The following is a 14,644-nucleotide window of genomic DNA, read 5'->3' on the forward strand; positions in this document are numbered from 1 at the left end:
TTTCCTGTTGGCAGATTTTGCTCTACATTGTGTTTATTATCATTCTGCTTTACAGGGGCTTTGACTGACGACTGTGGAGGCAATAAACCTGCCCTCAGGATCATTACACCGAATAACATGGAAGCTCTGTCTGGATCTTGTTTGCAAATCCCATGTACCTATAACACAGATAATCCTACATATGACAGCAGTAAAACTATCTATGGAATTTGGATAAGAGGTGGTGTAAATTTTTGGTCGAATCCAAGCCCTGTTATTTTCAACAGCAGTGGGTCAATTAACACCTTTTCACTGAATATTACTGGAAACCTGAAAGAGAAAAACTGCACCACTCTGTTTCCTAATCTAACAACAAGTCATACAGACAAATACTTCTTCAGAGTTGAGAACGTTGACTACAGGGCATCAGCTTGTGCTGATCCTCTTCAAATTACAGTTAGAGGTAAGAACATTTTTGTTTTAATGTAGTGTAACATAGAATTGCTGCTATGTTAATGATGATAAATATTTAAAATTTTGTTATTGTGCAACAAGAGCACTTGACTTTCCTCAGGTTTTTCCAAATCTTTCAAACTGTTAGCACATGATTTAGTGTTGTTTGAAAGTTTACTTTAATTCTTTCCTACAAAATACAACATGTATATGTATTTGGGACAACTGTCTCTCAAAATATATTAAATATTTTTGGGCTTTCTTCCACAAACGTATGACTGGTAAAATGACACATTTGAATTAATTGGAGGAACACCTTTTGATGAATTTTAAGGTCACACCTTTAACACACTGCTTTCTTGTTTGACACAATAGGAAAGTCAAAAGAAATCAGCTAAGATATCAGGAAGGGAATTGTGCAGTTGCACAAGTCGGGTTCCTTCTTGTGAACAATCTACCTATGACTGCATGTGCCAAATTAATTTGTTCAAACAATTATATGCAAATGTGGGAATGTCCAATGATCATAGTGCTCATGAAGGAGACGGTTCTGTGTTCCAGAGATGAATGACTTTTGGGCCGCAATGTGTAGATTGACCCCAGAACAAAAGCCAAAGCTCCTGGTGTAGATTCTGCTAAAGAATGTTAAATATGATTATCCACAGAAAAACATGTCTTGTTCCAACATGGGCTGAAAGACCACTCAGTGAGGACGAAACATTTACTTCAAAAGAAGCATTAAAAGCCAGATTGCAGTTTGCAGATAAACACATTTTTGGAGGCATGTCCTGTGGTCTGATGAAACTAAAGTGGAACTGATTGGCCATAATAACAATCATTACATTTGGAGGAGAATTGGGGATGCTTGCATCATCCTAACTGTCAACTATGGGATCATGATGTGGGACTGCTTGCTGCAGGAGGAACTGATACCCATCATAAAACTGATGGCATCATGAGGAAAGAACACTATTAGCAAATATTGAAGCAACATCTGAAGACTTCAGCCCTGGTCTGAAAAGACCTGTGAGTGAGGCTGCCTACAAACTTGACTCAGTTTCACCAGTTCTGTCAGGAGGAATGGACACCAGCAGCAAACTATTAGGAAAAGGTTGTGGCAGAAATCCCAAAAAGGTTTGATCCAAGTCATATATTTTAAAAGACAGTAATCTCTGATAGTGACCAAATTTATGTGAACTTGTGAATCTGAGGAAAGTTTGAAAAAAAAATGTTCTTGCTGATTTTTCTTTCATTTAGCAAATAGAAATAATTTTGGTAATTATAGCTAATATAAAACAACAACAAAAAAAAGGTTTCGCCGGATTTAGTTTCATAGAGTCAGAAAAAGAAGTGCATGTGTCTCTTTATTGTGTTTGTGAAAATATCTGGTGTCAACCGTGTATATGTTTGCATACGTACACATGTGTGTGTGGTAAAATAATCATTTGTTTCCTTTTTGTCTTCCAATTTGTTAATGCAAGGGTGATAAATGTCAATGGATCACTTGTCCATTTGAGGACAATTGTGTTAGCGTACTTCTTTTTCTGAGAATAATTAAACTTATTGAAAAATATTTCAATCTGGAGAGACTCAGACGGAGATAAGAAGACAATTAGAAGAGTTTATTTACAAACAGAATTTAAAGTCTTTGGCGCTCGGGCCCCGGCTGAGGATAACGGTTATCATAATTTAAACAATTGTAAAATACTTTTAACGACCTTTTGTGGTGTTTGGGCTGGAGATAAAAGTCTGCTTGTTTATTAAATGTGGGCTGATGGTGAATTTATAGAATCTCCCTGTTGGACCCAGGATTAATTATTACTAGAAGTGTGTTTATTGAAGGAGAGATCAAGGATTAATCCTGAAGGAGAATCAGTCTGTCACTGTAACCTGCTCAGCTTTCACTCCCTGTCCACAATCACCTCCTGAACTCACCTGGAATCTCCAACAAGACTCTCTCAGACAAACAGAGAAAAACACAAATGGAACCTTTACAACTAAAATCCAGAAGAACATCACTCTGTCAGACACACATGATGGATACAACATCAGATGTTCTGCCAGATATCCTGTGAAAGGAGGAAACAAGACAGCAGAGACAGAAGAGACTCTCAGTGTTTCATGTAAGTGATCCTGTCAGCAGGTCATGGTTCAGCTGTTTCTGATCAATAAAGTTCATGTGTGTCTCACTTTCCTCAGATGCTCCTAGAAACACCTCAGCATCCATCCGTCCATCAGGTTTGGTGTCAGCAGGTAGCAGGGTGGAGCTGAGCTGCTCCAGCAGAGCCAAACCTCCACCCAGCTTCACCTGGTTCAGGAACAGCAAACATGGAGCCACTAATGTGTCTGTGGGGCCCGTTTACGGCTTGAATGTTACTGAAAGAGGAGAGTTTTACTGTGTGGCTACAAATGATCTGGGTAATCAGACATCCTATAGTGAACATTAACATTGAAGGTATTTCTTGACTCCATTACAAACATTTGAACATATTCTCTCACCATGATCCTTTTCAGTTTGTCTTTGATTTTCATGTTGTACTGTTTTTCTTAGGTCCTTCAACAAAAGCAGACTTTCCCACTGTGCCAATGGCAGTGGGAGTATCTGTGGCCATCATTGTGGGTTTATGTCTGGTTTTAACTTATTGGTGAGTATCATAATTATTAAAATCATGCTGCACTTTGTGGATGTAGTTACCTTAAAAAGTTAGTTAATATCAAACTCCTCAAAATCGCTTTGATTTCCACACGTACATTTTGAACAATAGAATTTACATTCATAAAACACAAAGTATTTTTTGATTCCTTCTGCGGCCAGTCGGGAAAATTTGTATCTTAAAGAATGAAATAAAACCGATTGTACAAATAACATAATTACAAAATATAGAAGTGAGGCAGAAGAAAGCGTTTTCAAATCAAATTTTGTTCAACAAAAAAACTTAGAAAAGCAATAGTTACATTGTGCAATGCATATTATACACTCAACAAAAATATAAACGCAACACTTTTGTTTTTGCTCCCATTTTTCATGAGATGGACTCAAAGATCTAAAATTAATTCCAGATAAACAATATTACCATTTCTTTCAAATGTTGTCCACAAATCTGTCTAAAAGTTTGATAGTGAGCACTTCTGCTTTGCTGAGATAATCCATCCCACCTCATAGGTGTGCCACATCAAGATGCTGATCTGACATCATGATTAGTGCACAGTGCCCACAATAAAAGGCCACTCTGAAATGCGCAGTTTTGTCTCACAGCAAAATGCCACAGATGTCGCAAGCATTGAGGGAGCGTGCATTTGGCATGCTGGCAGCAGGAATGTCAACCAGATCCTTTGCTCGTGCAATGACTGTTCATTTCTCCACCATAAGCCGTCTCCAAAGGTGTTTCAGAGAATATGGCAGTACATCCAACCGCCCTCACAACCGCAGACCACGTGTAACCATACCAGCCCAGGACCTCCACATCCTGCAGGTTCACCTCCAAGATTGTCTGAGACCAGCCACTCAGACAGCTGCTGAAACAATTGGTTTGCATAACCAAAGAATTTCTGCACAAACTGTCAGAAAGAATCTCAGGGAAGCTCAACTGAATGCTCGTCGTCCTCATCGGGGTCTTAACCTGACTCCAGATCGTTGCCGTAACAGACTTGAGTGGCAAATGCTCACATTCGATGGCGTCTGGCACGTTGGAGAGGTGTTGTCTTCACGGATGAATCTCGGTTTACATTGTTTAGGGCAGATGGCAGACAGCGTGTGTGGCGTTGTGTGGGTGAGCGCTTTGCTTATCCCAATGTTGTGGATCGAGTGGCCCATGGTGGTGGTGGGGTTATGGTATGGGCAGGCATCTGTTATGGACGAAGAACACAGGTGCACTAGTCTCCTGTTTAATGTTTCCATGGTGATTTTGTTGGTTAATTATACAGCAAGATGTGTTTGATCAAACTGGTGTCACTTACACACCATGATGAAAAATTAATGTTTTTTGAACAGTCGAAACCTTCATATGTACACCTGAAACTTTGTCTAGAAAAATGCATCTTGTTTTGTTTTACAGTTTTTGCAGTTTTCTGTATTTAAATCTGATTACATTGATGATCATTTTTTAATGCGGTCGCCTCAAATACAGCAGAAATGTTCTGACAGATCTCTAATGTCTTCCAGTTGTTTTAAGGCCAAACAATCTTCTCCTCAACAGACTCAGGTGAGGAAATGATCATCTTCTCTATGCAGATCCTCAGTAATTGTTCATGTTTGTGACTTCATATGCATTTCCCAGCAGGATCTATTTATATTACTACCTTTACCAGACTTTAAAATTCCAGATCAGTTAATGTTTTGCATAAACGTCTCAATAATAATAATACATCTCAGCAGGGCTACACATACTGTACATATATATTTATTTTTCTATCCCACAGAGTCAAACAGGCGTTGAAGCTGATGTTCAGGTATCAGACGACAAAGAAACAAAAGGAGAAGTTCATTATGGAGAAGTGAACATCATAAAGAAGTCACCTGAAGCTTCCTCTTTGCCAGTGCTGGACGGCGAACAGACGTCGGTGTACGCTGAGGTCAAAGTGCCAACGGCAGAGAAATCCACAACACAGACCGCTGAGAGTCCAGAGAATCTCTACGCTCAAGTGAAGAAGAATTAATGTTCGTTTGTACGATAAAATCAGGATTTATTTGTGCAATAAGTAAGATCTTGTCAGACATGGTAGACATGTTTTTCTGAATGTGCTCATCCTTAGTTTAATTGTTCTGAGGCTTTTGATTTCATACTTTGTAAAGATCTCAGTTATTTTGTACTTGTTTTAACAGTGGGATCTGCAGATGGATCTCCTTGTCATGAAATGATTTCTGAAAAGAAAAAAAGTGTTAAAAGCAGAGAATAATTTATTTCCTTCTCATTTAAACTTTCCTAAAAACTGAAGGTTAAGGCTGTGTGTGTGTTTATGTTTCCTTATGAGAACGGCTTGCTAGAGTGTCAACCATAACATTTTCAGTTTATCACCTGCTGGTCACAGAAAAACGTGTTGAAATAAAAATGTGGCCAAACTAGTTCAAGTAAGTTTGTAAAAGTAATTATTTTCACAGGAGCTACTGTGGTGTGGCACCTCTTACAGAAATATAACTGATATAAAAGTTAATGACTCTTTTTGTCTGGTTAGAACAGAAAATAGGCTGCGCAACCGTGCCGTGGTAGCAACATCATACTTCCTGTAGGCCATAGGAATTGAATGCAGACAGTGTTTGGGTAGCATAGCGTTAGATCTAGTTACAATAGAGTTAGAACTAGTTACATGATGACGGGTTTCTTGCTCAGACATTTGCATAGTGTTTACATACTGTAGGTTTTGTAGCAGTGGAGCCTTTATGTAATATGTAGTGTGTCTGACCTGTGACAGTCAGAGATAGCCTCTCTGGCAGCCTGGCCTAAAAGTGGAGCTCACATGAAACCCACCATAGAGTCAGACGTGCTGCAGTATGATTTATCTAAACAAAACTCCCCTAATTTGACATCGAAACCAAGACCAGGTCTTACATTCTTCCAACAAGCTTTGAAAAGGAATGCTGGTAGCCATATTGCAGACTTTATTTTTAAATATATTATTGAATGTTTTGTGTATGTTTGCTTTGGTCAAATGTGACGTGTAATATTTCTCCTGAGCTTGGCATTTGAGTTCTTCTCAACTCTTCTTATTCAACAAGTTTATTAGAATTGTTATTTACATTTCTCTCTCTCTACTAGATTTGTTTATTTTTTGGTAACAGAATATGCATCACCTTAAATGTGACAAAGGTTTTAAACCTTTTTATCGCCTTCTTTACACATTTTTGAATGGGGTGAGCAAATGTTTTATATCTGATAAAACAGAATGAATCATAAGAAACTCATTCATTATTTTCTGTACCAATTTCCTCCTGTTTGCTCTGCCAGAGCTCTGGAACCTTTGCAAGAGATGCCAACAAGGTGGGGCACTTTGCAGAAATTTACTGCAAGTAAAAGTGATTACCTTGATAAAAGTAAAAGACGAATAAAATAAAAGTTAAAAGAACCTTGTAAACATTTTATTTTAAATAAAAGTTACGTAGCTCATTTCTATGAGCAGAAGAAAGTTCTGCTTGTGGTTTTCACAAAGCACATGAGAACATATTGGTCTCAAACTGTTTAAATTAAAGGAGCAACTTTATAAATAATAATGTAACACAAAATAATTTTAGCAATGTGACATCATGAATATTTGGGAAGTATTATAATATGGGCATGGTGTTTCTGTGAAGCTTCTCTGTGGTTTTTCTTGTTCTCTGAAACTGGCAGATATTCATCCCATTGTTTGTCTAATAAATGCACTGTTCCTGCTGCCGAAAATTTTAATTGGTTGGTTTAAAAATGAATAGGTTAACATCCTCTTTCACAACAATAGGAAGGATAAAAAGTGCACCAGTAAACTCTGAAGTGACATTGACTTCCAAACACAGAAGTTGCTTGTTGGATGTTTTGCTCACTGAGTGAAATTCCTACGAAACCAGATGAACATTTTTCTAGTTTTATCTGCACATTATTCAGGTAAGAACATTTTTAAAATGATAAATGCTTTTGACAATATGTCTTTTCCTAAACCAGTCTTTTTCTTTGCTATAAAAACTGCCACTGTTTTCATGTTTAAAATTGTTGCTTTAAATTATACATTGAATTTGTTATCAAAAAGCTATGCTGCAGTTGTTCTTGAGCTCTGGGTCATGTAGTGTAAGTCTGAAGATGGACCAAAATGAAGACAGGAGCTTGGACATGCTCTTTTACTGATTAGAAAAGGAGACCTGCTTTTCTCCTTGGGAAATCCTGGGAAAGTGAAAAATAAATTTAAACAAAAATTAGACAAATAACAGGGAAACCAGTTTATTCTCATAAATGAGAATTGAGGAGAATAAATTAGCTCAAGCACTGTGATTATCTCTATTCGGTTCTCTTGTCCTTCTCCATTCGTTCCTCAGAGTGACACAGAAACAGCCGAGGGACAAGAGCAGGCAGAGGAGGATAAACTGAAAGTTTAAAACACAGGGAAACTAAATCTAATAGTTACTAATCTAAGAGAACCAGGACTGAACTGTCACAAAAAAAACTTCTCTGGAAATTTTGGTTTTGGCAGCTCAATATAATTATATGATATGTGAAGGTACATGACATACCAGAGGATATTCATGAATGTTGTGTTTTGTTTCAAAAGTTAAAATAAAGCAGAGCAGCCGACTTGAAGGAGAGTAACCATGTTAAAAAATATTAGATTCTCTCACCACTCCTTAAATCTTTGGAGACCAACCTGAAGTGAAAGTGAATGTCAGAGAAACTCTGATGGAGAGTTCTTTACACTGTTTTATGAAATATATTGTTCGTGCAAAACATATTTATGCCCATACTGATACCATATATACTTGTAAAATAAAGAGCTCCTCTTCAAACTGGCTTCTAAAGTTTAAAAACAAAAACAAAAAGAATCACTAGTGTTATTTTTCTGGTTACCTGCCAATAATGAATCACATATTTGACTAATACTATACGATAAAAATAAACTCTAACCCTATTACTCTATAATCTCATTGTTATTCTGAATAAAAGAAGTTTCATAATCATTTACTAATTTCAGAATTTCCACATTTTGGCAACAACTTCCCCAGATAGTCTTTAGTGAAGATGTGTCTGTAATCATTATTTAACATTTTTCAATCGCATTAGTTATAACTAACTGTTGTACTTTTCCTTACTTTTTTATGTTTCCATTCACATTTATTATTATTATTATTATTATTATTATTATTAATAATAATAATAATAATAATTATTATTATTATTATTATTTAAAAAGCGTGCTCATTGTTAAGGTCATCACTACTCATGTTATTCCTGTGTTTTTCTGACTGTGTCAGTTTATATGGAGGCTACACTATGACGTGACCACATAGTGTAGCCTTCACACAACACATATCACACATACGCAAATGCACGAATGCACAAACTCTTCTCGCTACATGAAATATATTTTTCTATGAAAATTTCAGTACCGTTTTCCTGGGATTTCAGCCAATTAATCTGACCTCTTAATCAGTCTGTCCCCGGGTCTCATCTCTCTCATCCTCCAGCAGCAATGAATCCCCTCATAATCTTTAATTCTCCCTCCTTCTCTGGTGCTGAATCTGCTCCAGTGGTTGAAGTTTGTGTGGTTCATATCAGTCAGGTTGACACATTTCTTCTGTGTCTACTTTAACGCTCTTTAGTGTTTGCTCTCACAACTTTTCACAGTTTTTCTAGACCTGCTCCACCACGTATCCCCTCCGATCTGCTGAAATGACAAAATTTATATCCTTGAAGGAGAATGGAGGGATGGATCAAGGAGGAGAGATTTCATTGGATTAACAAAATGTCCTTCAAGAAAATGTACCAGTGCACTGTTGTGATTGATGAAAATTATTTTTAACATAATTGCCAAACAGGACATTGCTCAGGACGCTGGACGCCCGCTCCACTCCTAAAGTAAACAGGCTGGAGCACAAAGAGGAAATATAGATGAATAAATTAACTAACATATATTCATTAAAATGGCAACATATAAGTAAGCAAACTTACAAAGTGATCAATACAAACCCAAGTGAGACTAAAAGTCCAAACAGATACAGATCATGACCTGCTAAACAAATTGCTAAATTAATTTTTACATGAAATTTGTTTAAAACACTGGATTGCAGTTGTTCTCATCTTTTTACAGTCTGATGGCGGCTCTGTCTGAGAACGTGTTGACAGTCAGCATGTTACTGAGTGTCGTCTTTCTTCCAGGTGAGATGTTTGTTCTCTTCCTTTCACTTGGAGACATCACCTGAGTCATTACTCTGAAATATTTCATCTTGATATTGTTTAGAGGCTCAACATGTAACAGTTTCCTCCTTAACACAAGGAGCTTATAGTGGACTTCAGGAAGAAGTTTGACATCATGTAGCCACTTGCCAGAAATAGAGACTTTGTGGATGTGATGAAGACCTGAAAGAGTTTTTACTTTGTACTTCTTAGAAGAAGCAACATCACTAAGAAACTGCTGCTGTCCTTTTATCTTTGCATTATCTTAACTTACTGTCTTTGTACAAAGTATTCCAGCTGCACACTAACACAATAAAAAAAGCTCCACAGGTGCCTTAAGGTCTCCCAGCAGATAATCCACTATCCTCTGCCTGCAAACTAGAACTGTATAATTCTCGCTGATTCAGGAACATCATGAGAATTCCCCAATGACATGAACTTCTGCCTTTGGGCAGACGTTTCAGATCTGTAAAGACTAAAACCAAATAGACGGAGAAACAGTTTTTACCCATCAGCCATCATCATGCTGAATGCTGTTAAGTGGTCAATTTGACATGGTCTATTTTTTTATGTCTGTTTTAGTTTTTATCTGGATAACTGCATCCAAATTTGATTGTATGATTTTTCATTGTTACAATGACAATAAAAATGTATTCTTATCTATTCTAAGAAATTTATCTGCAGGAAGATTTTGCTCCACATCATGTTCATTATTTTTCTGTTATTACAGGTGCTTTGGCTGGTTGTATCAATCCAGTCATTGCTAACACACCTGGGCAGATGGAAGCTCTGAGTGGATCTTGTTTGCAAGTTCCATGTAGCTTCAATTCAACACATCCCGATTATGGCAAAACTAATGTTTATTATGGAATTTGGTTGAAAAATGAGTCAAATTTGAAAGACAATCCAAGCTGTCTTATTTTCAACAGCAGTGGGTCAGTTAACAAATATTCACTGAAAATGATTGGAAACCTGAGTGAGAAAAACTGCACCACTCTGTTTCCTTATTTAAATACAAGTTATACTGACACATACTACCTCCGCATTGAGAACGGGGCATTTATGGCAACAGATGTTTGTTATCCTCTTCATATAGAAGTAAAAGGTAAGAAACTTTTTGCTTGTTTATGCTATGATCCTGATGTACAATGTTAAGAATTATTCATATCCAAGACATATTTAGATTGTTTTCCTTCAATCGACAAGTTTTTTTTATTGATGCAAATTAAATAAGCAATTCTCAAAAGATAATAAAACAATGTCAAAGAATGATAAATTTTATAACTTCTGCTTTTGTTTACATTCCAAAGATGAACAGATTGAATGTCTTTAATATCTATTTCTTTCAAAGAAAAATTTAGTTTGGATTTACATCATGGAAGTAAAAACAAATACAATTGTAATTTTTGTCCACCTTCTTTCACATTTTTATCTGTATCTTAGCAATTTATTTAAATTATTTTCAGTGATAACAGATGATATTAAAGTCAGGATTCTGGCTGAACCGCTATAAAACAATTTAATAAAATGTTGATAATATTACTTGTATTTTCACTCTAAAAGAGAATTGTGTGTTAAAATGCAGAACTTTAAAAAAATTGATTACATTAATTTCTTTAGGACTTTGTAATTGTAAACCAATAGTGAATTTATGATTTTGTATACCCAAATATTGATTGATAGACAATCATTGCCCAGGGTTTTTCAGACATAACAAGAAATATTGTCCTTGACTTTAAAAAAATTCTAACTTTTGTCCTTGATACATGACCTAGGGATTATTGAGGATTTAAAACAATTAAAACAAGTGAAAAAAAATAGATGACTAAAACTTGAACATGGAAATGAGACGTCCATTTCTAACCTGTTTTTTTTAATGTGAATCCGCAGATTATCCTTGGAGTCCCAGCATTAATCTTCCCTCTGACCTGAAGGAGAATCAGTCTGTCACTGTAACCTGCTCAGCTTTCACTCCCTGTCCACAATCACCTCCTGAACTCACCTGGAATCTCCAACAAGACTCTCTCAATCAAACAGAGGAAAACACAAATGGAACCTTTACAACTAAAATCCAGGAGAACATCACTCTGTCAGACATACATGATGGATACAACATCAGATGTTCTGCCAGATATCCTGTGATTGGAGGAAACAAAACAGAAGTGAAAGCCGTAATGCTTAATGTTTCATGTAAGTGATCCTGTCAGCAGGTCATGGTTCAGCTGTTTCTGATAAATAAAGTTCATGTGTGTCTCATTTTCCTCAGATGCTCCTAGAAACACCTCAGCATCCATCAGTCCATCAGGTTTGGTGTCAGCAGGTAGCAGGGTGGAGCTGAGCTGCTCCAGCAGAGCCAAACCTCCACCCAGCTTCACCTGGTTCAGGATCAGCGAACATGGAGCCACTAATGTGTCTGTGGGGCCAGTTTACGGCTTGAATGTTACTGAAGGAGGAAAGTTTTACTGTGTGGCTACAAATGATCTGGGTAATCAGACATCCTATGTGAACATTAACATTGAAGGTATTTCTTGACTCCATTACAAAACATTTGAACATATTCTCTCACCATGATCCTTTTCAGTTTGTCTTTGATTTTCATGTTGTACTGTTTTTCTTAGGTCCTTCAACAAAAGCAAATTTTCCCATTGTGCCAATGGCAGTGGGACTATCTGTGGCCATCATTGTGGGTTTATGTTTGGTTTTAACTGTTTGGTGAGTATCATAATTATTAAAATCATGCTGCACTTTGTGGATGTAGTTACCTTAAAAAGTTAGTTAATTTCGAACTCCTCAAAATCGCTTTGATTTCCACACGTACATTTTGAACAATAAAATTTACATTCATAAAACACAAAGTATTTTTTTATTCCTTCTGCGGTCAATGGGGAAAAGTTGTATTTTAAAGAATAAAATAAAACCGATTGTACAAATAACATAATTACAAAATATAGAAGTGAGGCAGAAGAAAGCGTTTTCAAATCAAATTTTGTTCAACAAAAAAACTTAGAAAACAATAGTTACATTATGTAATGCACATTATACATTTAAGTTCCCATCTTCCAGTATCTAACATTTGCTGCACGTTTCTTCAGCATAGATGATTTTCTTTTTTTCAACGTTAAAAAACTCACAACGGCTAAGAAAACAACTTTACTTTATCGAGTGTCCTGTTTCAATGTTTCCATGGTGATTTTGTTGGTTAATTATACAGCAAGATGTGTTTGATCAATCTGGTGTCACTTACACACCATGATGAAAAATTAATGTTTTTTGAACAGTCGAAACCTTCATATGTGCACCTGAAACTTTGTCTAGAAAAATGCATCTTGTTTTGTTTTACAGTTTTTGTAGTTTTCTGTATTTAAATCTGATTACATTGATGATCATCTTTTAATGCAGTCGCCTCAAATACAGCAGAAATGTTCTGACAGATCTCTAATGTCTTCCAGTTGTTTTAAGGCCAAACAATCTTCTCCTCAACAGACTCAGGTGAGGAAATGATCATCTTCTCTATGCAGATCCTCAGTAATTGTTCATGTTTGTGACTTCATATGCATTTCCCAGCAGGATCTATTTTATATTACTACCTTTACCAGACTTTAAAATTCCAGATCAGTGAATGTTTTGCATAAACGTCTCAATAATAATAATAATACATCTCAGCAGGGCTACACATACTGTATATTTTTATTTTTCTATCCGACAGAGTCAAACAGGCGTTGAAGCTGATGTTCAGATATCAGACGACAAAGAAACAAAAGGAGAAGTTCATTATGGAGAAGTGAACATCATAAAGAAGTCACCTGAAGCTTCCACTTTGCCAGTGCCGGACGGCGAACAGACGTCGGTGTACGCTGAGGTCAAAGTGCCAACGGCAGAGAAATCCACAACACAGACCGCTGAGAGTCCAGAGAATCTCTACGCTCAAGTGAAGAAGAATTAATGTTCGTTTGTACGATAAAATCAGGATTTATTTGTGCAATAAGTAAGATCTTGTCAGACATGGTAGACATGTTTTTCTGAACGTGCTCATCCTTAGTTTAATTGTTCTGTCGCTTTTGATTTCATACTTTGTAAAGATTTCAGTTATTTTGTACTTGTTTTAACAGTGAGATCTGCAGATGGATCTCCTTGTCATGAAATGATTTCTGAAAAGAAGAAAAAGTGTTAAAAGCTGAAAATAATTTATTTTCCTTCTCATTTAAACCTTCGTAGAAACTGAAGGTTAATTTAAGGCTGTGTGTGTGTTTATGTTTTATGGCTTGCTAGAGTGTCAACCATAACATTTTCAGTTTATCCCCTGCTGGTCACAGAAAAACGTGTTGAAATAAAAATGTTACTTTCCTAATTCATGTAATTTTGTAAAAGTATTCATTTTCACAGAAGCTACTGTGGTGTGGCACCTCTTACAGAAATATAACTGATATAATAGTTAATGACTCTTTGTTTGTAGTTAGACCAGATCCTGGATGCTGGTGGTTATGTCTGCTTCCTGTCCTCATTTTGTAAGAATCAGTGAAGTGCAGGTTGAGTGAAAATCACAATCTTTGCTTGGTTTGTAAGTGTGACACTTTTTTACTTAAGTTAATTTTTCTCTAGATTAAAATGGGAAAAAGCATGTTATTACTTTCCTAATTCCAATCTTAGTGTACTGTAACCAGCCACTAGGGGTCAGCATTATCACCTGCAAAGTGAGATTTACATTGAGATTAAACTTCTACCCCTATTGTTCCAGCATTCACTCTCGTATTTAAACGCTGCTTTCTCCCCTAACATCATGTGTAAATTTGTACTCCATTGTTCCCTGGTTCTGTAAGCTGTTTTTGGACTTTAATTAAAACATTATTTATCATATACACCAAGACTCCTATTTGCAGTTTGGTCCACCTTCTGTCAACACATCGTGACTCTCTCACTTCAAACTAGACCGTTCTGCTCTGTGACAACCTGATAAAATACATAAAAGTTTGTGGTTGTTATGTGAAATAATGTGAAAAACTTATTATTATTATTATTATTATTATTATTATTATTATTATTATTATTATTATTATTATTATTATATAAAGCGTTATTACTTTTGCAAGGCACTATAATCAGAAAATAGGCTGGGCAACCATGCCGTGGTAGCAACGTCATACTTCCTGTAGGCCATAGGGAGTGAATGCAGCCAGTGTTTGGGTAGCATAGCGTTAGATCTAGTTACAATAGAGTTAGAACTAGTTACATGATGACGGGTTTCTTGCTCAGACATTTGCATAGTGTTTACATAGGTTTTGTAGCAGTGGAGCCTTTATGTAATATGTAGTGTGTCTGGACCTGTGACAGTCAGAGATAGCCTCTCTGGCAGCCTGGCCCAAAAG

At 36.4% G+C, this 14,644-nt stretch overlaps 1 protein-coding gene across 1 annotated transcript in view; it reads left to right on the forward strand.

Annotated features, from left to right (window-relative positions):
* LOC116711533 (sialic acid-binding Ig-like lectin 10) overlaps positions 1–14,137 on the forward strand; it is a 66,415-nt gene extending 52,278 nt beyond the window's left edge. The window contains exons 9-12 of the mRNA XM_032550862.1: positions 11,548–11,802; positions 11,900–11,993; positions 12,731–12,770; positions 12,988–14,137. Of these exons, the coding sequence (XP_032406753.1) occupies positions 11,548–11,802; positions 11,900–11,993; positions 12,731–12,770; positions 12,988–13,224 (626 nt within the window). The 3' untranslated portion in view covers positions 13,225–14,137. The remainder of the gene's footprint in view (positions 1–11,547; positions 11,803–11,899; positions 11,994–12,730; positions 12,771–12,987) is intronic.
* The last annotated feature ends 507 nt before the right edge of the window (positions 14,138–14,644 follow it).

Source organism: Xiphophorus hellerii, chromosome 21 (assembly GCF_003331165.1).
Source record: "Xiphophorus hellerii strain 12219 chromosome 21, Xiphophorus_hellerii-4.1, whole genome shotgun sequence".
NCBI classification, from domain to species: domain Eukaryota; kingdom Metazoa; phylum Chordata; class Actinopteri; order Cyprinodontiformes; family Poeciliidae; genus Xiphophorus; species Xiphophorus hellerii.